The following is a 23,005-nucleotide window of genomic DNA, read 5'->3' as shown; positions in this document are numbered from 1 at the left end:
GAGTGTTAGAGAAATTGCGAGCGGCAATTGCGAGCGGCATGCAGATCCCAGCATGCAGGCACTTCTCGGCATAACACCGGCCCGACCCGTTGATAACTCTACATGTAATAGAGCTAACGTTACCTCCATCACCTCACAGTCCCTGTATTATCCTAACGTTACTACCTGCTTACCGACTGTACACTGTCCCTGTCAGTCAGATTATTCAATCTGAGATGTTCAAAATAGTAGTCAACCAAAAAATACACAAATATATATATATATATCTATATATATATATAGATATATATAATGTGTATATATGTATATATGTGTGTGTGTGTGTCAGTTCATATTTAGAGAGAACAGAATGTGACAGCTTTGTCACAATAACAACTTCAAATTTGGATATTTTGTAATTGAACTTCAAAACGGTCACACAGTGGCACATTAATGGTCCAACTGGTTTATCAAGAGTAGATGAATAGCCTAAATGTTGCCTTACTGTAAATGCTCATGTTCTGTTTTCCTTGTATTATCACCATTAAATAAATGTGAACGTTGTCTATCTGGTACATTATAGTAAATCTTAACCAATAACAATACAATACAACAGTTATTCATTATTATGATGACAACTGTGCTTAGGTGCATGATTATATCACACCTGAGGGGAATTTGTTGACATTTAATAAATAAGCATAAAGACACATAAGATGATGCATTTTCTTATTGCAACATTATTCACAATGAATGAAATACATTTCACTGAATGAATGAAATACAATAATCAGAACAAATGACTGAATCAGATGCCTTGTCCCACTGCGCACAGTTTATTGACGACATCTTTCAGGGTTGTTGCGTTACATGAAGGATTTTATAGGTTTATTCATGTTGACTTTCCCATAGGTGTGGCCACACGGCTGCTACTTATCTGAAAGTATGTGATACTTGAGTAGAAAGGAGGCACAGGCGCTTATGGATATGGAAATTCATCGAAACACACATCATATACATCAGCGTAGATGAGAGCCAATTAGGGCAAAGTCTTGACGCCATGAAGGTGGGTCTAGGGTCGCACAGTACCTTGAGAGCAACTGCGCAACTGCTCTGCAGCCGCCTTGCTCCCGCGATAACTTATGGTCATGTGATATCGGATGCGAAGCAGAAACCACTCCCATCCAGTTCATCGTGGACACATTTTAACCAGCATGCATCACGATTTAGGCAGCACTGCGTGATCCTGAAGTCACCTTTTGAAACTAGCGGGAGTTACAGGTGAAAGTGCAGGGAAGGGGGGGGGCCGCTGTCGTACTATATCCTGATTGGTTCAGTCCAATGTCTATATTGAAGATGGACCAATGGGCCGCCCCCTCTAAATTGTGCACTTAGAAAAAAAAAGAGGAGGGCTGAGAGATTTCTTTGGATTAGCCCAATGTCCTTCAAGAAAATCAACCAATGGGCCGTTGCGGTCGATAAAAATGATTTATAATAAACTTTTTTGATTAAATTATGACAGCCTGGCCCAAAAACGTGTGGCGGCCCGCTGGTACGCCAGATGGCCAGTCCATGCCTGCAGCAGAGTCGTGCACTGGGTTGGGTGTCGCGAGTGCTGAGGCAAACTAGATATTTATCTTGCTCAGTATCTACTCTTTGAAATAGATTTTCCCCCCTCCCCCAAGAATTTACTGGTGCCATCAACGTTAATTACTCGCGAGAGCACGGCCTTGAAAGCACCCAGGCACCAGGTCGGAGAGTCAGAGGAGTGTCATCTTGAAAATAGGGCAGCGACTCACCTGAGAAAAGGTAGACTTATTAGCTTAAGAAAACTTATAATAGATTTTATAAGTTCGATAGACGTTCGCAAAATATTGATGGCCAGCTAATGTTACGTAACATATCGGTAGCTTAATTAATTGGGCCCGATGCCAACTCAACTCAGTGTCGCTAGCGTGAGTAAACTAATCGATAGCATTAAGCGAATATATACATGCCATGATGTCACTGCTGACTGAATTTTCAGATGAGCTTGAAATATTTCTCAAAGAAGAGAAAGACACCTGATGAAGATGACGCTAGTCAGGTGTCATTAGCCTTTTACTGACTCAAATGATGATGGTTAGGTAAAAAATTGTGTTCACACTTGTAATCAGATGTGATGTGAGTGTAAATTATCTAACGTTAATGTTTTATGTAATCGTATAAGACAGGTAACATTAGACAGGAAGGAGCACAAAGTGAAGGAGAGTAGAGTACAGCAGGGGGAGAGCCAAGAGAAGGAGCAGGAGAGCAAAGTGATGGTGCAGGAGGGAGAGATGAGAGTTGAGTAGAGGAGAAAAACCTAAAGGGAAGCACAGACTATCAGGCTGGGACCCTAAATGGGTTGAAAAAAATAGCCGGTTCCACTGATTCTACAGCCCCATCGAGAAATTATTATTTATTTTTTTATTTTTATTTATATTTTTATTGTTGTATTTTTGTTATTATTTTTTATTTTTACATTCAGTTTTTAAAAAGCCATTTTCCATGCCAGCCATTCAGTAAAAAGGGGGATTATGCTGGGCATAAAAGTAAAATCTGCAGTCAAGAATCATTTATTTATGCTGCCACAGTTCCCCGGAGAGCCTGCCCCCACTGCTGAAAAAAATCCTAGAGGAAACACTGGTATCACATTTGTGTATGTTTATTTACATGTGGGTTTTTCATCTCTAGACCGGCACAGAGTGGGCAGTCCCGGGCGAGTTTGGCAAGTATGCCAGTCAGACCTCTGGATCAATTATGTGAGTTGACACCAGGCTTCATTTCACTGTTGAATGAAGAGCTAGCACGGAGATAGTAGATGGAGATACAGTACCGTATTGTTATGGGGGGTTGTTCCCGACAGCCTAATCTACCTAAAATTCACAAGGGGGGGTATTAACTGATTGAATTCATGTCATCGAAGAAAACACGCTCTTAAGTTTGTGCAAACAAAAAACTTTTTATCAAGCATCTAATAAAATAAACCCCTCATGACCCACTGTCTTCAAGACAATGGCGCAGGTGCGTAAATGCTAACTCATGTCCAGTCGGGTTCCAGCAGCCATGCTTGACATGTTTATGACAGGTTGTGTTGTCTTATTTAATGCTGTCAAAACACACAACAACTAAGTCTTGGTCAACTTTTCACTGAAAGTAACATAATTCACTGAGATGACACAGTTTTATGTCATGGTTAGAACAGTCATGTCAACATCTATGTGCCCTTCTGGAAATCCAAACTAATGTGGTTTGCTAGGTAAAAACTCTACACTGCTGTTACAACATGGAAAAAAAATAAGACCACTTTTCAAAGAGTTTCATAGCATTACTGCTAATATGCTGGAAACTTTGACACACTGTGTGGGCATCCTTCACTGTAACTTAGTAGTGGATGTAGTACGTGACACAGTGTGGGACAGTTAGCCACGTTAGCCAGCAATTGAAAATCTAAACAGCAACATTTAAGATCAACATTTAGTTTGCAGGGTGTTCTAGCTTGTAGTAAACCCAAATGAACAACCAGACATAACCCAAGTAAACAAGTTTCAAAGCAAGCACAACTAATGCTGCAGTGCTGTTTTGCCATGAAGCTCCAGAAGAATGTTTTTGGCACAGCTTTCACCTCAACACTTTGATGGGGTGAAATTTGCAGGAATACATTCAGAAAAAAACTAACATGTTTTAAAATGTGTGCACTTCCCTACAATTATCCTGATTATAAGAGAAAATACATAATGATATCTGCCTAATCAGCACCCAGAGGAAGGAGACTGATGCACAGATTTGTATCTGAGCTGCTACAGCAAAGCAAACCAAGACGTACACAGCTACATGACTGAACTCTTTATTTTGTTGTCTGACAGGCTGTCTTCTCAGAGGAGGTACTTTTTTGAAGTTCTCTTTGTGCAAGACGACAAAGGGACTGGCCATGTGGAAGTGGCGGTAAGTAGTTGGACAGTAATATAAAATGTCATCTCCTTCATATGCAATGTGGGTAATAATGTGGAAGAGCTGTGTAGTTCATTGCATTTGTTTTCCCACAGTGGAAGCTCCTGAACCAAGACTTTGGGTTCACCATTATTGATTCCAAGCACATCTCCCTCTTTGCTAGTATGTACAGAAAAACCACACATCATTTCTGCAGCCTCAGTAAATCTTTATTACTCTCCAGCTCAGTCTTTCACAAATCTGTCTGCATTTTATTACTCTGTTAGGATGCTCATAACTGCAAATTAAGTTAGTGTTTTTTTTTGTTGCATAATTAACAAAGAGCACTTGTGTTTTTCTTACGACACAGGTGAGTCTGGCTTGTTACCGTCTGATGTCTCCACTATACCACAAACGGCTGCAAGCCACCATCACATCCTCTCAAAACAGCCCGGTGCAACAGCAGACATGTTGAGGGAAGACCCTCGTGACACTTTCTACCGAGGTAAGAGACATCTCTCTGTTTTTCTGCTTCTCTGCCACGCAGCAGACAAATCACTCATTTTTTACTGTCTACATTGCAAATGTTGTGTAACTTGTTTCCTCTTGCTGAATGCACACAGTAACCTCAAATCAAATCATTGTGTTTGTTATTTGCAGTGCCTTTGGTCAGCAGCAATTTCCTGAAAGGTGTTCTGGCCGATTGCTCGTACGAACCCAGCTACACACTCAAAGGCGTACATCTACCCCTCTACCAAGGAGCTCTGACTGTATGTATTTATGTAGCTTCTTTCACTGCAGATCAACCCCTAAAATGAGGCATCATAAAAACCATCATCAACTATGATAAGAGTGATGCACGGGAGAGGGAGCGAGCGAGTATGAACAGAAGTGTCAACAGGATGTGAAATCTTTCTTTGATCATGAACCCTGAAGTTGGGTGGTTTATCAATCAGTTTTAACCACACTGAAGACTGACGGCTCTGCTGTCACTCACAAACTGAGCAGATCTGTGTCATATATAAGCTTGACTCCTCTATAGAACATGTGTATCTTCACTGCACTGCATTAACGTAAACTGCTGCTGTTTATTCTCGGCATCAACATGCGTCTTTGGCATCAGGCGTGTGGACATGCATCTCGAGTGACCACTTGTGATCTGATCTCACTTCCCTTCTTTATGTACACATAAACACATACATCACTGGGGACAAACGGACATGACAGTATTTGCACAAAGAAAAAAATATTTAATGTCTAACATATGCCGAATTTACAAGAAGGCACAAATGATTAAACATTTTTCAATGTAAACATTATACAAAGTTTATAAAGTTTCTCCTAAATCAACAACTTCCACAATAGAGTGATTTTATAATGAAGTCTAGGAAAAAATTATCTCCCTCCTCATTTCTGTGCTGTTGTTTACTGTATTTGATGTGGCAGCTTTGATCTATTGTTTGTGTTCAAGTTTACTGTCTGCTACAACCATTATACAATAATTATTATAAATTGTTAATGACTATTACATGTAAGTTATCATTTATTATACAGTTATACAATTTCCCATGATGCATTATTAAACTCTCATAGCTAGTGCTGGGCGTTATGACCCGTTTTGAACGGTTTCACGGTATATGACGGTATTTTTTTTTCTCATGCATAATCAGGTGTTCACAGCATTTTCTACTGGTTGAGAGAGGAATTACTAGCCTTTTTTAGATGGCGGCACATTAAAAGGCGGCACATTGTCTATCTAAAAGGGAGGTGTAATATTCCTTCTTTCCCAAAAAGCCACCACTGGGGTAGGCGTAAACATGTGACATGATGTGAAGCACAAAGCTGGCCGTGAACAGTGATGTGCATCAGAAGAAATGTGGTGACACTTGATTTACTTAATTATAGACCTGTGGCCCATATTCTCACCTCCTCAGTAAAACACAACCTGATGTTAAACTGTTACCAAGGAAATGTTTAGCGAACCCGCAAATTTCATGTTCGGTTGAACCCTTTCAACACTCTTCTCCTCATCTCTAAAAAAACGCAATAGGTCAGAAAGTGAAATCATGGTAGCTCTGTGGTAAACGATTGTAGAGTTCAGTGGTAGCAGTAACTAGCAAACATGAAATTCGTGGGTTTGGTAAACATTTCCATGTTAACAGCGAGCTCCACCAATCAGAGACGTTGCTGTTACACTATAGGATTGTGGGTAGTGTAGTACTTTTCCATGACATCGCGAAAAAAACATGTTTTTCTTAAATCATGGTTGATATCATATGAACTTGTGGCTTCTACAGGATCATATACCATCATTTCACAATCTCATAACTCGTGGTAAGTCTACTTTGGATGGTTATGACATTGTGGCCAATAATTCAAATCCTCTATTCAGAATATGGATGGCATTTTCACTTCCGGAACCTCACTGTTGCGCTCTATTGGAGTTTAGAACTGGGTTCTTAGCGGGGGGGCTTTTAATTTGAAACCTTGGACCTTGCCGCTACAACAACAAGCTGACAGCTACAGAGACCGAGGAGACGCTAGCATTTCCCGGACCTCAGTAGCTTTGCAGTTGCTCATCTTCACGTCCGCGGATGAAGTCATGAACTGCCATGTCTCTCCTGTCCATCTTCACCGTAACGCAACACCAGAGCACTACTGTTTACCCTCACCATGCCTTGCAGTCGCACCATGCCTGTTTAGAAGCGCAACATTAAAAAGGGTCTGGTCTAAAACAGTGTCACGCAGCGTAACATAGTGTTCTGAACGTTGTGTAATCAAATACATCGGTATTGTGGTATATTAAAATTTCTTATCATAACGGAAATATACACCAGTATTCGATGTGAACCGGTATACCGCCCAGCTTGAACAGCATGCTATTTCATGTCATCTCCCCAGGTCCGCTATTCCTACATCTACCCCAATGACTACACCAGACTCACACACATGGAGTTGGATGAAAACTGCTTCTACCCGGAGCACCCCAGTGACATGAAGACGTGAGCATCCGTAATCAATAAAAAGTCACACAGTAGGACAGAGACTGAGAATCTTTTAGCAAAAGAAGAGAGTGTCACATCTAATCTGTGATCATAAAGTAACATCAAGCTGAATCTTTGCATAATTCATTGTCCTCTTTTTTTCCTCTTGTCTGCAGGAATCGTTTCTCTAAATACATGATACCAGACGGTCCTGAGGAAAAAAGTACCACAGGTGTTTGTAAGCCCCTTCTCTTGGCAAAACAAAATGTAGTATTTTAGTAGTATTGTCTGTTACACTCTCTTTTTCTGTCTCTCCCTCTGGTGAATGTCAGATTTTGCGAACCCACTGCAAGATGAGCAAGAAGATTCTGATTTAAAGGGAGTAAAATCAGTGCTGAATGATGCAAAAGATCATGTTGTCAGGAGGAGAAAATCAGTGTCAGATTACAAGAAAGATTTTCCTGTCAAGAGGAAAAAATCTGTGTTAGATGACGCAGAATATTTTCCTGTCCGGAGGAGAAAATCAGTGTTTGATGACAAGAAAGATTTTGGATTCCAGAGGAGGAGATCGGTGTTTGATGGCGAGGAGGATTTTGGTTTCCGAAGAAGAAAATCAGTGCCAGAAATCTGGTCGGGCCTGAGAAATAACCCCCTTTTTCCAAATACATATACCAGAAAACACCTTTGGGAAAAGGAGATAGAGAAGAACATGCCTCTACAACTTGATCTGGAAATGAGCAGCCCCACAGCGATGAGAGGCAAAATGAGGAAAAAGCGGTCAGAAGAAGAAGAAAAAAATGCTCTGCCAGTGGTAAATTGGAACGATACCTTCCAGGTCAGCTACCAGGACTTTCAGGCGCTGCGATCGCACCACGTGAACTTTGGATGCAATTTGGTGGGCAACGTGCAGCTCTCCTCCAGTGAGACTCTGCCCCTGGTCAAGGCTTTCATGGACAGACTCGAGGCAAAGCGACCTGGGTGAGTATTGTTGGGATAATTTCAGTGAGTGTTTTTTGTTTCCATTATAAGAAATTTTGTTCAAATCAAAGATGAAAATTCGTCAAAGATTTAACCCTAATTTTTCCCTTGAATTCCTCTAGTTAAGATCATGTATTACTACCTGCAATGCCTTTAACATGTCACATATATCTGGAGCTGAAACGTTTAGTCCATTAATGGATACGTTAAGATAACTGAACTAAAGTGAATTTCCAGAAACCCTTACTGGCATAGCATCACAACAAAAATTTCAGGTTTTCTTACATTTCTATGATAAATAAACAGAATATTTTTTTATTTAGGACCATCGATGGGATAAAACAAAACATTTGAAAACATCCCCATGGACTCTGGAAATGTACTCTTAAGACTTGTAGTGCGCTGCTACTTTTCTTAACTTCACAATAAACTTACTTATTAACTATAAAATACATTTACAGTTGGAGTCTTAAATCAGAGGTGAAACAGCAGGTCTTCTGTCCAAAAGGTTTTTTATTCACAAATACAGAACATACACACATGAGCCACCCAACGGTGACCTGAGAAACTCTAGCTGATCATCCAGTTTATATACTTTTGGTCCAGGTAGCCTTCCACGCCCGGACAATCCTTCTCTATCCTTCCGAAGGACCCGACAAGACAACATCATCTGCGAAAAGCAGAGATGAGATCCAGTTGCTCCCGAACCAGACCCCCTCCGGCCAGTGTCTGCGCCTAGAAATTCTGCCCATGAAAGTAATGAACAGAACTTGTGACAAACATGCACTGGGAACAGGTCTGACTCACTGCCGGCAATGCAAAACCAAGCTCCTGCTCCGGTTGTACAGGGACCGAACAGCCCTTAAGAGGGCCTCCGACCCCATACTCCCAAAGCATTTCCCAAAGAATGCCACTAGGGACACGGTCGAACGCCTTCTCCAAGTCCACAAAGCACATGTGGACTGGTTGGGCAAACTACCATGAACACCGAGGAGCTTTTGAACTACCTCAGTGACTTCGGCTTGAGTGATGAATGAATCAACTACTGAGTCCCCAGCCTCTGCTCCCTCTATGGAAGGCATGTCATGGGGATTGAGGAGATCCTCGAAGTATTCCTTCCACTGCCCGACAATGTCCCCACTCGAGGTCAACAGCTCCCCACCTCCACTGTAAACAACAGTGTTGGTGGAGGACTGCTTCCCCTTCCCCCCGAGCCAACCAGGCTTGATAGGACTCCTTCTTCAGCTTGACAGCATCCCTCACTTCCGGTGTCCACCACCGGGTTCGGGGATTGCCGCCATGTCAGGCACCGGAGACCTTATAGCCACAACTTCCGCGTGGAAAATATGGTCCATCAGGACTCAATGTCCCCGGCCTCCCTTGGGATTTGGTCAAATCTCTCCCGGAGGTGGGAGTTGAAGAGCTCCTCGACAGAGGGTTCCGCCAGACATTCCCAGCAGACCCTCATAATGCGCTTGGGTCTGCCAAGTCTGTCCAGCTTCCTCCCCTGACAGCAGATCCGTCTCACCACCAGGTGGTGATCAGTTGACAGCTCAGCCCCTCTTTCTACCCGAGTGTCGAAGACATACGGTCGGAGGTCAGGTGACACGACCACAAGGCTGATCGGGGAGGCCGTTCCTCCCAATCACACCCCTCGAGCTAACGCTTTCACTGCCCACGTAAGCGTTGAAGTCCCCAGTAGAGCGACGGAGTCCCCAGTTGGAGCACTTTCCAGTAACCATCCCAGGGCCTTCAAGAAGGCCGGGTACTCTATACTGTTTTTCAGTCCATAAGCCAAACAACAGTAAGAGACCTATCCCAGACCCGAAGGCGCAGGGAGGCGACCCTCTCATTCACCGGGGAGAACTCCAACACATGGCGGCTGAGCTGGGGAGCTATAAGCAAGCCCACACCAGCTTGCCGTCTCTCACCGCACGCAACTCCAGAGTAGAAGAGAGTCCAGCCTCTCTCAAGGAGTTGGGTTTCAGAGCCCAGACGTGCGTGGAGGTGAGCCCAACTATCTCTAGCCGGTACCACTCAACCTCCCACACTAGCTCAGGCTCTTTCCCCCCCAGTGAGGTGACATTCCATGTCCCCGCGGCCAGAGTCACCGTCCGGGGATTGGGCCATCGGGGCCCCCGCCCATAACCACCACCCAAATCACATGGCACCGGGCCCTTCTGAACCTTGTTTCAACATTGTCATTATAAAAGGTTGCATCAAACATTGGTCTTTCACTTACATCCCCATCAGACTCAAGCTTAATGTTAGAGCACAGCTGGAACTGCAAGGGATATTCCAAATCTATTCATATGAATGATCATGACCCAGTATCTTATCTGCCACAACAGACTCTACTCTAAGATACTGAGCTATTGATCTTTAGGTGATTGTTGTGTGATCAAGCTCAAGCAGCATGTTTCTCACTGGAAATAAACATTGTCCATAACAACATTGATATGGTGACAACTCTCATTTTGTAAGAACCACACTTATTAGACTTCAGCGTTATTGTCTTAACCTTTCCACTAAATTCTTCAAAGTCTTGAAGATGCATATAATACTTAATATGAATATTATAAATCCGCCATGTGGTATTTCTAGTTTTTTAACGTATTGTGGTATTTTCTTGAATCAGTGTTTCACGTCTATTCATAAACCACACCTCCAGTGTAATTAAATAACGAGTACAATCATCAGAGATCGCAGTATTGGTTTGCAACACATTTCAATGTTTGTTTTTTTTAATTCTCTCTGTTCTTGCAGGCTGTTCAGATTGGGGCGTGTGATTAATGTGGTGAAGCGTGTGGATGAGGTGAGGGGCAGTCGCTACCTCTTGGAGCTGGAGGTAATAGATGCAAGTGGCAAGCTGCTGCGCTTGTCGCACTACATCTACAATCTGAACCGCAGCGGCAGGCGTCGCCGCAGGGACACAACTGTCAAGGAGCTGAAACCTCCGCCTTTGCTCTGTAACCCTGTGGACTTCCAGTGGAATCCAGCTGCTACAGTTCACATCATAGTGCCAGGTACACCCACCTTTAGTTGGCTTATTACACCAAATACATTCACCAACCTTTTGTTTCATAATTTTTGTATGTTTTGCTTCTGTTTTAACTTTTTGCTATTCACAAAAACATTCATCATAAAAGGACACACAACATTGCACATAACTTACTTGATGACAAGCATTCACAACCACAAAGCAATGGAGTGCAAAGCATTTTTTAAAAACGTGAGATTAACCCCAATATCTTGAACTAATAGGCATGTCCTAACCACAACAATCCTTGTCAATTCACTAAATCAAACAAGAGAGGCCTCAGTCGTGAGTCAGATTTGAAGCTGCATAAAGTTTCAGATCTCACCGGATTTTTGTTGTTCCAGACATCTAGAAACTTGAAATTTTCCAACCTCCTACTAAACAGTACAATGGAATGCCACACAAAAGCTTTCACATTCATCTACCTCAAATTCATGAGGGAGCCCGATGTCACAAACAAACACAGCACCTATGTGCAGGTGTATTTAGGGTGTATTTGTAGTCTGCAGTAAATGTTTATTTACGTTTCCAAGTATGAAAGTGCAGTAAAATAAAATGTACAACAGTGTCTGACACCTCACGTGTTGTTTTTCCTCCTCTATTTCGTTTACAGTGCAAGGAGGCTGCACTGCTGAGGGTTAAATTACCAAAGAGTCATCATTTTGTTTTGGTCAGTCGAGTTTTTTTTTAGCCTTTAGTGTCTTGCACCTGGAGCCGGAAGACGGAAGTTTCCATGAGGCAATCCCGACCTCAGACGTTCACTGGAACACGGCATAAGGCCAACTTCCCTGGGAAGAGATCTTAAAAGTCAAACGTTAAAACAACCCCTTTCGTCAAATATGTGGTTTTCATTTCGTTCCGACAGCTGAATGTTTGAGCTTCTTTGCGTTGAATCATGTATCTGCGACATGAGTTTGACACTCGAAAGCAGTTTTTTCGTTAGGGTTCTCTGCGCACTATGAAAATCTGATTTCCACTTCAAAGACAGAGAAATCTTAAAATCACACTTAAACTTGTGAAATGTAAAATATCTGCATATTCATTTATTTTTGCCTTTTTAATGGGGGGAGATGGAATAAGTGCCAATTTGATTAATAATAATTAGTAATTAATACATGTACAGAGGGGATCTTTTAAAACGAAGGCTCGCAAGTTGCCACCCTGTAGAGTCCATCGTCTCACCGCTTAAGTGTTAAATTCAATTTAAGCATGCTGATTGTGACTGCAGTTATGTGTAATACACATTATTAAATACACAGACCTTGTTATGCCTTTTTTTCAGTGTAGGCATTCCCTAAATAACTGATTATTTGTCTGTATGTCCCCCTCAGTGAAAAACCAGGCTCGTTGGGTGCAGCAGCTGATCACTGAAATGGAACGACTGTTCAAAGAGACTCAGGACACCAACTTCAATCTCATCATCACTGACTACAGCAGCTCCGACATGGACGTGAAAAAGGCTCTTGAGAAGTCCTCACTGCACAGGTACATGTTAACGTCTTTTAATGAATCCAGACCTGTGACACTCATTGTGTGATACGATGTATTAAAACAGTGCCTGTGGAATTGATCAGGTACGACTACTTGAAGCTGAGCGGAAACTTTGAACGCTCTGCTGGGCTGCAAGCGGGTGTTGACCTCATAAAGGTGAGTATCGTAGCATCACTCCACTGTAACGCACAAGATAAAGTGAAAAGAGCGTAATAATAAATATCTTTTCCCTTCTTAATTCTCCATTAGGAAAAACACAGCATTGTGTTTCTCTGTGACCTCCACCTCCACTTCCCCTCCAACATTATTGATGCCATCAGAACGCACTGTGTGGAGGGATACATGGTCTTTGCTCCAGTAGTCATGAGATTGGACTGTGGGGCTGCGCCATTTGATGCCAGAGGTAAATACGCCCATCTTTAGTTTTATTATGACATGTCCATTATTCCTTTAAGCCTACTCTTCCACTGCTTCTTTGCCGCTTGAGGGAATCCACACAGAAACCTCCAAACTCATATCTTCAGCTGTGTATCTTGCCGTGACTTGTTGAATTACCAGCGTATGGCATAAGGGCACGCATGCAAAAAAATCAGCCTTACCAGCTGCACCTGTTTCACTGAAACCTGAGTGTGCTATGTCCTATCGCTTATCCTGAGATCTCTAAAACAAAAGCAGTGTTTATGGTAAGACATGTAGTGTGTGTCCCAGTCGGCTTGTGAAGCACAAACAAGAAAAATAAAGATAAATGAGAATTAAAAACTACATTCACAGGAGGAGTTTCATTGCATGTGGCACTAGATTTAAATAAAAAATGTGACCATCTGTGTGACAGGTTTCTGGGAGCTCGATGGCTTTGGCCTGCTGGGGATCTATAAATCAGATCTGGAGGCAGTGGGAGGAATGAACACAGAGAAATTCAAAGACACCTGGGGAGGAGAAGACGTTGAGCTCATCGACAGGTGTGCTTTCTAATAGATTTAGACTTATTTGTTGCTCATAATTGTTCTGTCTATTCCCTGTATTTTATTTTATTTTGCGTTTAAATGTTTAGAAAAAAGTATAAAAAGCCTTTTTTTAGCTTCTGCCATAAAAGAGGATCCAACACATTTCTGCACCAACAGTAGAAGATACAGTTTGAATGAGAGGCTTGGCAATAAATCATTTTTAACAGAAGACATGACACTATATTTGGGTAGTGGTGGGCAATTATGTGTATGACAATTCTAGATTGTGATTCATCTTGATGACATCCAAAATCTACTTTGCAGAGGAATCGTTAAGATCACAAAATGAATGTCTTTGATGTAATGTTTCCAAGCTCCACTTAAATCCACTGACTAGAGAGATGTAGTCCACTGCATGGTTAGTTGAGTCGAGTGAGCTTGCAGCATGACAATATCTTTTGATACAGTAATGTAAATGTAAATGTAAATACAGTGTTTTAACAGCGCAAATATGGAAAATCCACAGTACAGCCAGACCATCTTAAGTCTGGCTGTACTGTACAAGGCATTTCAAAACAGATGTACTTGCATTTTACAAGTGTTACAGGTTCGAGCACATTCCTTTTTTACAGTGTTTTGAAAATTACCTGAGAAAAGCGAGAGAGACATTGCAAAATAACAGCTGGAAGGCATTCAACATGGCAGACTGATGATAAAGTTAGAGATAGTTAGTGTAAGAGTATACTACTGTTTGATTTTATGTTTTATTAAAATAAACTCAAGCAGTTGTTCTTTAGAGACAGCCGATGTTTTTTTTTTATGGTACATTAAATGAACATTGCAACACAATGTATCGAAAGCATCAGGAAATATTTACATCACCTGCGCACTAGCGTGGCGCTTTCAAACATATCAAAACCAAACCAAATAGGCACAAACATGCTGTTAAATACGCCACAGCTCAGACCAGTGACGACAGCTCTGCGTAGCGATGCAACGCTCTTTGCGTCACATTTGTTTTTTTGAGAATAGCTGTTGAATATCTTACTTCAAGCAACTGAGAGGTGAAATTAAAAATGTAATCAGTGCACGATGTTGATCAGATGATGAAAAATTAAAGGAATTGACGAAGTGAAAGGGGTCGTTTGTAGAAATGATCACCCAAATCCACACCTCATTTTTTAGCTGTCCTGTCTGAGCTTAATGGTTGTGTGTTCACGCTCACCGCTCCCATAGCGTAGTTTTCACCAAAGGCAGGCAGCTGTTCAAGTGCAAAAACTCTAAAAACCCTCTGCACACTACTACTATAGCTAGAGTAGCTGGTGAACGTAATAGAGCATTCATTATCTAAAGAAATGAATATTTCCCTCTAAATTTGGTAGAGACCAAACACAGAGACAGAACAAATTAACTGCATTTACTCAAGTAGCCTACATTTACTGTCCACACAAGTCTCTCATGTGTGTCTGACGTGGTTTATGTCGAGAAAATCTTTAAAGAAGCCGCTTTCCCTTCCTGAATTTACGAATATGCAAATACTTTTAATTTCACAAGTTTAATCACTAGACACAAGATGCCTCCTACTTCACTGTAAACTTCATTCTCAGATCTCCAATAAGCACAGAGAACGTGTACCCTTTCAGCAATCATTGTGAAAATGGCTCCTACATTCAACTGTAGGAACAAGAATAATGAATATTACATAAGCCTATGTATTACCTTAGCCTAATATTACATTTAATTTCAGTATTATGGCAGTTTTAAGTTTAGAACACGCTGCCTATAAAGCTAACACATTTTAAGTAACTTAACAAACTCTCCTCTGCTTTCTGCTCCAGGATCCTCGAGGGGGGACTCGAAGTGGAGAGGATCCACCTGAGGAACTTTTACCACAACTTTCACTCCAAACGTGGCATGTGGGTTACGCAGGTGTCATAACAAGGTCACCTGTGGCCGCACCATGACCATGGTCGTCACGGTTACAACTACTGCAACCAGGGCACTTTAAGGCCGGAGAGTCATTCCTGCTACATGCTGCTGACTGACAGAGAAGGTGACATCCGATCCGATTAAGCTGCAGTGAAAGGCAGCACTGAAGGTCATTTTTAAGGATATACTACTGATAAAGCTCCTGCCAAAGAGTTTGTGTCACTGGATGTACTGTTGATTACTAAGAGGGTACTGGTCAATGAGTGTGTGATATTACATGAAGATAATGCTGTGCATCAGGATGATCTGCACTACTGGCTGCAGGGAAAGGACATGATCCAAAGACAAAATGTAAATTAAATGACATTGCCAAGTAAATTTAATGAAATTAAGTGTCCTTGATCATAAAGATTGCAAGTCTTGCACAAGAGTCTTAACTGGAGAAAAATTAGGAAAACCTTTATCTAATGAATATTTTTTCCATTTGAGTTTAATGCTTTTTCTACAAATGGCCAATTGTACCTCAGTTTAGTGCCATTCCATGTTTGTACTCATTAATGTTGATTGTGCCTTTTGTTGTGACTGATATTCAGGTATTGGAGCCTCACAGGACTGTTTTTACAGATGAAACACCAAAAGCCTTAAACTACAATAACAGTTAATTATTTAAGTTATTGGCACGAGTCATGCAAATCATAAAACAATGTGTCGGCCGATTCTCTCTTCACTTCCAGTTACCTAAGACAATAATTGAAATAGTGGATAGAGGGACCTCTACTGGAGGCTTTTTAACATGTTCACATGTAAAATTAAGGGCCGTTTTAGTCAGCAGCTAGTTTAACTGAAATCTGTGTCCAAAAATCTTCCTCTTCTAGTAGAGGGAAATGAAAATGACTTTGTATATTTATCCTGTTTTATTGTTATTTAAGACAAATGGCAGCATTTTCTTATTGTTCACGTTCCAATTTAAGGAACTTGTTGTGCCCTACTGTCTTTGTTGTCATAAAGGGAGATAAAAACACAAACGCACAATTGCTGCTCTGGTGCTAGGCTTTGTTCTTGGTTTTGGTTTCTGACACTGCAAATAATTGTGTGATGTTTTTTTTTATTTAAAAAAAACAAAACTTTTTGATTTCCTAAAGCAGTGATGTTGTCCCCTGTTGTCCTTTACTACGCCATAATCTCTTACTTTGTTGTCTTTACATATACCTAATTCTTCTTGTTGTGCTGGGAGTTCACCTGCAACCTGAATCTCTTTTCTCAGGGACTGTATTTTTTAAATGTTTCTCTGCCTCGACAAATCTGAAGAATAAATCTATTTGGGTTAGTTTTTAATGCATTTTGTGTACTTCTAAACAGTTAGACTCAGACAAACTTTAAACTGATTTTACATAAACTAAGGTATTCTGCCAATTAATTATACATTGTCTAAAGACTATATAACACCAACATAAATAATAAGCGGTTATCACAATTTGTGGAATACGCACTTTAAATAAATCATGCTTTTGAAAATGTCCATGGCCTCTTTTAGACATATTTGTACATCAGTATTGTCTAGTTTAATCGTTACATTTTGGTTTGTACTTTGATTGAAGGGATGTCTCTTAATATGAAACATTTTTAAAGCTATCTGGATAGTTAAAAAATGTGTTGTGTTGTTGCTAATAGTGGCATTAATGATGACACAAGAATCTCATGTAGAAACAAACTACAGCATTTCTCAAGATAGACGGGAACAAAGCACAGTCTGTGTAAATATCAGCTTGTTGTTTGACCAACAAGTATAACTGTTCAATATCTAAAGGATATGAGGATCTTTCTTCTTTATTTTTGTTAGCCGTAGCATTCACTGTTAGCTCTGCAGTCATCAGCCTGTCATCCGTTATTAGCTAAAGATCTGGGCAGATGTTGCTGCAGATGTTAAACAAAGGTGTGGTATACAGCATTATTTCTCATTTGATGTATGGTTGGCTTCCCAATCACATTAATCCTGAACACACCTTTAGCATACACAGCACACATTTCAGCCTTGTCACAACAGCACACACATTACATCAATCATAGTATGATGAATGTCCTTGCCTAAGCATTGTTAAACATATAAAGTAACTGTTTGGATTACATTCAGTTATAAATTGCTGCTGTTTGGGTAGTCCCTCAACTAGATGATGCATCTTTTCCAAGTGTGTCAATCCAGACTGCTGGTGATTTTTAGCCAACGCTCTATATCAAAAAGACAGTTTAAGAGAAATACAGCTGTGGTGCATGAGGACCATTTTAAGCTTTTTAGAGTGCAAACCTCCGCCAAGGCCCAACAGTCCCCTTTAATTCCCCTATAGCTGATGGTTATTTACACCCACATGAAATTGCTGTCACTCATAGATACCAGCCACCTAAACACGCTGGAAAAGTAAATGAAAATGTAAATTATAATTTAGTTAGTTTAGTTTAATTACCTCATAATTTTAGATTAAGTAAGAAAATAATTCCTGGATCAGTCCCTTCATTTTGATCCGCACCAAAAGTGAATGAAGTCTATTCTGGGCTGATATCTATTCTCCATCCAAGTTTCAGGCAAATGCTCACAAGCTCTCGTAAATACCTAAGAGGCTGCCGACTTCATCCTTCACCCTCCATCATTCAACCGGCGTCTTACCGACACTCTCTGATGTCAGTCCAAGGACAGCTACGAGTGTGTGTGTGACCGTGTTTACTGTTTATTATTGGAGAGGAATTCATTCCAGTCAAGAGGGAAAGGCTAAGTATATCCTGGCTCTGACAGAAAATATCTCCGGTGCTTTGTCACTATAAGTCAATGGCATAGCTTTGAGGGGAAACTGTAGGCCTACATGAAAAACGGCTTCAGTGTCCTTTTTATAACTGTGTAAATAGACGATGTCAAGTCTGTTGGAATTACAGGCAACTTTGCAAAATTCAAAATTCATTTAAATCCCACCAACAACAGAAATGTAGAAAGAGGAGGCAATATGTACAAATGTATTTGATTCTTTTACATAACAGCATTATCAGGCAGTAATATACTGTGTATTCACAATGCTACTTTATAATAAAGTAGAAAAGTCATGTGTATAATCACACTTGCATACTTACATTTTCAGAGTTTTAAGTAGTTTTTTTAAATCATGCATGTTTTTCTTAGGTTTATCTTTTTTTTCATTATTTCCATTTACTCCTGGACATCATGCATCAAACATCTTCTTCCTGCCCTTCATACCAGACATGGCCTCCACGTTCTTACGCCAGTCACCCACCTCCAAGGTCAGCTCCTGAGGTAGCAAAACACACATTCAGAAAATGAGGTTTTATTGTTGTTGTTTTTAATTACCGTTCATCTACTTGAGTACCTTCTCTTGTTTGATGTCCTCTTTCTTCACAGACTTGAGATTGGACCTCAGGTCCATGGAGCCCTTGTTTTTGGATCCAAAGAGAGCCTTCATCATCTCATCTGCTGACACTCTCACCTTCCTAAGAGCGGGCTTCTTGAACTTCCCCCCGAGGTCCTGCACCTTTAGGTTCAATTGATGTATCTACAAAGATGGTGAAAAGCTAAGCTGATGACTTATTGTTTATAAAGAACTCTTTTTCTTGTTTTTTCTTTTCTTTTCATGTAAATCTACTGTGTCATGGTGCCTGACATACATCTCTGTTGTTCTTGAAGACTTTGGCCTCACAGTCGTACCGTTCCTCATCCACCACCTCGATCTTTTCGTGGATCTGTCTACAGAGTTTCTATGAAACACAAATAACACCATTATGTTTAAGTACAAAAACGAGACTGTCCTCTACGTTATGCGTTACGTCCTCTGACAGATTTCTTTACCTGCAGGTCATCCTCGTTCAAACCAGTTAACTGCAGCGGTGGAAGCTTCTCGCCCAGGTATTCAACCTTCGCTTCCTCTCTTGCCGCCTTCTCTGCCTCCAGCTCTTCTGTAGCACGGGCCAGCAAGAGGATCTAGATATATCAAAGTTAACATGACAGAAGTACGGGGAATTTTGTTGCAAAATCAGCAGTTATAATTTTCCTATGCTTGTAAGATAAAAAGTTAACGTATTGCACATTTATTTTTAAAGAACTGTTACCTTCAGTGAGAGTTTGCGGGAGGCTGAAATCTTGCATTTCGGCTGAAAATAATGTAAAACATGACATGTCACACCAGACATCTTCACTATAATGTTGCAACTCTTGTTAGATAAATTGCAAATTCTTTACCTGCAATAGCTAGAATAAGTTCCTAGTTTGCTACAATTACTGGTAACTTTTCTTTTTGCAATCGCAGCGCATTCATTCCTTTCAGATAAAAGGAAGTTAACATCAAGTGACATCAGTCATAGGACCTAAATTTGTGTCTTTGACTCGTTATTTATCCGAGTGTCCCACTTGACAGCAATAAGCATTATTGCTAAAGAATTTAGTCATGACAAGAGATATTTGTCTTCTCTCAAAAATGTCTCCTAACCTTGCAGATGCATGACTACATATGGCTCAAAACAGCGCTACATTTACCTCACATTTACAGGATATTTACAGTATATTGTGTACCTCAAAACAGGGTGGGAGCAATATGAAAGCAACAAATCGACATGTGATTCTTTTCTTTGTACTGTATTTGTTGTACGACCTATGTAAAGAGGGAAAATGTCATTTAAGAGGAAAATGTTATAGTTATTGCTAACATGATGATATTCACTTCAACTTGTGCTGTAGAGATTTGTTTACATGGTAAAACCCAATTGCTGCTAAGCTGTTGAGCTGAGTGAAAAGATTCAAACATGCCAACACATAAATACTTGACCGGTTAACACAGCAGCACAATTATTCATAAACATTGTCAGTTTGAATAAGTATTACTACCTTAGCCTCAACCTTGGGGGCCATGGATGATGGTGCGTACTGAGGAGGAAGAAATAAAGACAAGGAATTCAAATTACACCAAACATCCAAATCGTACTGTTTTCCCCAAATATTTAGGTTAGATAGCGGAAAGACATACAAGCTGTTACTTACATAACTGTCATGGCCGCGTGGAATTTGTTGCACCAGAGAAATCCGAGACAAACAAGAAAAAACAAGAGAAAGTTATTACCCGAAACAAATAACAAAAATGCACATAGACCGATAAACACCATAGAAAAATTAGGCTTTGTGACGACAGGACTTACTCATCAGACATCGTTGAACCTTTGATAGAGTAACAGTCAGGATGCTGTTTTCTCAAAAAGAAAAGAATGGTCCAGTGATGACCAGAGGATGCATCAATGTATAAGAGTAAGAAATCAGAGTGGTGTTTAACAGCAGCTTGCTTTTATATGTGAGACTTGTGCACCGAAGATCCTCTATCGAGAAGATGACTCACTCCACTAACTCCTTGTGTAGCAGGTTTCTAAAAACACTTCCTTGCCCTCCTGGATCCGGCATGAATCTATCATTTTCTTATTCTTTATACGTTGTTGTATTTACTTGTATTATAAAATGTCATACTGTACTTTTTATATTTGTCCTTTTTTCTCCGTTAAAGAGGTTATTAGGTGGAATTTTTCTTATCATCGCATTGCTCTATGTATAGAGACAGACCTCACTGACACAGTGGAAGTAGCAGCATAGTCACATCATTAATTCCTGTTCTTCCCCAAAATGCATCTTGTAGTTCTGAATGGATTATATTTGTTGCACGCAGTTTGATCCAGACACATTTTAAAAGTAACAACAAGCAGAGTCTTGTATTGATGCCAGGCAGACGACTCTAGTCAACAGGCCTGTTCTGTCAGGATGGCATCTGTGGTACTTTGAAATATGTATGTAGTGAGCTGTCTTCCCTTTCTCCGACTAATATCTGGCCTTGTGACGCCTCCCACCTCTCAGTCAGAAATGACTGGTCGGTCACTGGGATTAACAGGAAAGCTCCGCTTGTTAACTCAACTACTCCTCGCTGACTGATAGATTATCACCTCTGTTGGGAAGGATGGTGTCTTGTTAACAATCACACTGGACCCAGGTCTGAAACTTAAAAATAAAGCATTTGCCAAGTGGTCCTTCTAATCCTATGTGTCAACGGAGAGGAATAGCAGAAAACAAAACATCATACAGTATTCCTCTCAGTATGAGACAGATTTCCGAACAGTGCCCACGTTTGTGTTACACAAACATACAACCTTGAATGTTACCATGCAGACACGTTTGTGAAGCCAAACACAAGGACTGTAGACATTATTGTTCTTTCTGTTACTGTTGCTATGCAGCAGATGTCGCATTGCTATATTCAATAACCTTTGTGGTGCTATGTCTGTCATCCACACAATGTGGTGCACCCACTCAGTCACTATTAAACACGTGGTTGGATTAACCTGTTAGGGGCCAAGGGTGCAAAAACCGTTCCTAAAGAGCACAGAGCACACAGCAGAACCTAAAGACAGCTGTCGTCAGGAATATCCACATCACATCAGCACAGTAATAGCTCAAATTCAGTTATCAAGGTGTATAATTATGTATTACAATTATGATTTAATATCAGGTAACACTGACATTCCCCATTTTAACCGACACTGTACCTAAGTGTTGGATATTCTAAGAAAAAAAGACTGTGGGCATGCACCTTTTCGGAATATACATGCCAATTATGAACAATACTTGAGGGGAAATTCAGGCCAAGAATAGCCAGAGATAACAGGGGATTCTAGTGAAGACACCTGCTTTAGTTTTGTGTAAAGGTATCACTACTGCTACACATCCACCCCGTCTGTGTAATATGACCACTGTGCGACTTGAACAGCAACATCAAAGGTTCAACCTGCAACTTTCACCCGTATTTCAAATGTGAACACTGTTTTTCAGGGTCGCAGACAGGCTTTGAGTGCCAGAATTCACTTGGGGAAGACAGACAAGTTCACCTGACTTATGGGAACACACCACAGCTGAGATTCACATCAAGGGCATACTTTGATGTGAGGTGACCCAAAACTGGCTTTTCGCTGGTCTCCAACAGGATGTTTACAGCTTTATGTGGGAATACCGGGAATACAGACAGCGTGATTGTCTGCCCTGTCATCACGTTCAAGATGGAGGGACTTAAGAAGCATATGTTTGTACCCTTCTCTTTTAAAAACAGAAAACATTTGCATGAGGCTAACTCACATTCAAAGCCATAATGTGTTTGTTGTGTGACATGATTAAAATGTGTATAGTATGATGCAGAAAGTAAACACTTGCTGGGTGATCATTTGATCCTGTTGTTCTTTACAGCACATGGCTGTTGCCACCCTTTAATGGCTGGAAAGTGTTGACCTTGATGGTGTCACTCTCCTGTGACGTGATGATATGTTTTGTGGGCCAACGTGAACTAAAGCATGTTGTGTTTTTTTTAGAGGCAGGTTCAATCTCCTTGAGACAGCATGCAACACAACTTTTGTACTGTATCTATCTTGGGATCAACATCTCCCTCATCATCTTCCTGTCTCTCTGTTATTAGGGCTATGTCACATATTGTAGTGAACAAGGAGCCAGTAATGTGAAACTGCTATGTAGAGAAGAAGGTAACGCTTAAAATTAGGTCCAAGTGAAATAAGGCACTTATCAACACATATAGATGGTCATACATGCGTGACGCAGGGTGACTGTAGGGTACAGACATTTGTCTTCATGGAGACATACAGCCCCAAAATACCAACCTATGGTCTGACTTCCCCCTGTA

The 23,005-nt window shown here is 40.8% G+C and overlaps 2 protein-coding genes across 2 annotated transcripts in view; one reads left to right on the top strand and one right to left on the bottom strand.

Moving 5' to 3' along the window:
* The window catches only part of LOC115586674 (N-acetyl-beta-glucosaminyl-glycoprotein 4-beta-N-acetylgalactosaminyltransferase 1-like), a 30,843-nt gene extending 14,032 nt beyond the window's left edge, over positions 1 to 16,811 (top strand). The window contains exons 7-20 of the mRNA XM_030425917.1: positions 2,695 to 2,762; positions 3,867 to 3,945; positions 4,047 to 4,113; positions 4,301 to 4,435; positions 4,591 to 4,700; positions 6,832 to 6,932; positions 7,091 to 7,152; positions 7,247 to 7,892; positions 10,659 to 10,918; positions 12,264 to 12,417; positions 12,507 to 12,579; positions 12,673 to 12,826; positions 13,256 to 13,382; positions 15,206 to 16,811. Of these exons, the coding sequence (XP_030281777.1) occupies positions 2,695 to 2,762; positions 3,867 to 3,945; positions 4,047 to 4,113; positions 4,301 to 4,435; positions 4,591 to 4,700; positions 6,832 to 6,932; positions 7,091 to 7,152; positions 7,247 to 7,892; positions 10,659 to 10,918; positions 12,264 to 12,417; positions 12,507 to 12,579; positions 12,673 to 12,826; positions 13,256 to 13,382; positions 15,206 to 15,305 (2,136 nt within the window). The 3' untranslated portion in view covers positions 15,306 to 16,811. The remainder of the gene's footprint in view (positions 1 to 2,694; positions 2,763 to 3,866; positions 3,946 to 4,046; positions 4,114 to 4,300; positions 4,436 to 4,590; positions 4,701 to 6,831; positions 6,933 to 7,090; positions 7,153 to 7,246; positions 7,893 to 10,658; positions 10,919 to 12,263; positions 12,418 to 12,506; positions 12,580 to 12,672; positions 12,827 to 13,255; positions 13,383 to 15,205) is intronic.
* Positions 16,812 to 18,275: 1,464 nt separating this feature from the next.
* Positions 18,276 to 20,601, bottom strand: tnni1c (troponin I, skeletal, slow c). Its single transcript, XM_030425920.1, has 7 exons — positions 20,477 to 20,601; positions 20,173 to 20,211; positions 19,401 to 19,442; positions 19,141 to 19,272; positions 18,960 to 19,049; positions 18,665 to 18,847; positions 18,276 to 18,586 (listed from the first exon to the last, which is right to left on the bottom strand). Exons 2-7 carry the CDS (start codon positions 20,194 to 20,196, stop codon positions 18,500 to 18,502), a joined length of 558 nt encoding a protein of 185 aa, XP_030281780.1. The 5' UTR covers positions 20,197 to 20,211; positions 20,477 to 20,601; the 3' UTR covers positions 18,276 to 18,499.
* Between the last annotated feature and the right edge of the window lie 2,404 nt (positions 20,602 to 23,005).

This window comes from Sparus aurata, chromosome 8, assembly GCF_900880675.1.
Source record: "Sparus aurata chromosome 8, fSpaAur1.1, whole genome shotgun sequence".
Taxonomy (NCBI): Eukaryota; Metazoa; Chordata; class Actinopteri; order Spariformes; family Sparidae; genus Sparus; species Sparus aurata.
The sequence above is the reverse complement of the archived record's forward strand: the minus strand, read 5'-3'. Positions and strand labels throughout refer to the sequence as shown.

What these genes read in the sequence shown, in the direction of transcription:
- tnni1c (XM_030425920.1), bottom strand. Translation starts at nt 20,196, where the DNA reads ATGGCCCCCAAGGTTGAGGCTAAG. An exon ending in TGAACGAGGATGACCTGCAG is followed by an intron (nt 19,050 to 19,140) that starts GTAAAGAAATCT and finishes TGTGTTTCATAG; the next exon opens with AAACTCTGTAGACAGATCCA. An exon ending in AGGACATCAAACAAGAGAAG is followed by an intron (nt 18,587 to 18,664) that starts GTACTCAAGTAG and finishes TTGCTACCTCAG; the next exon opens with GAGCTGACCTTGGAGGTGGG.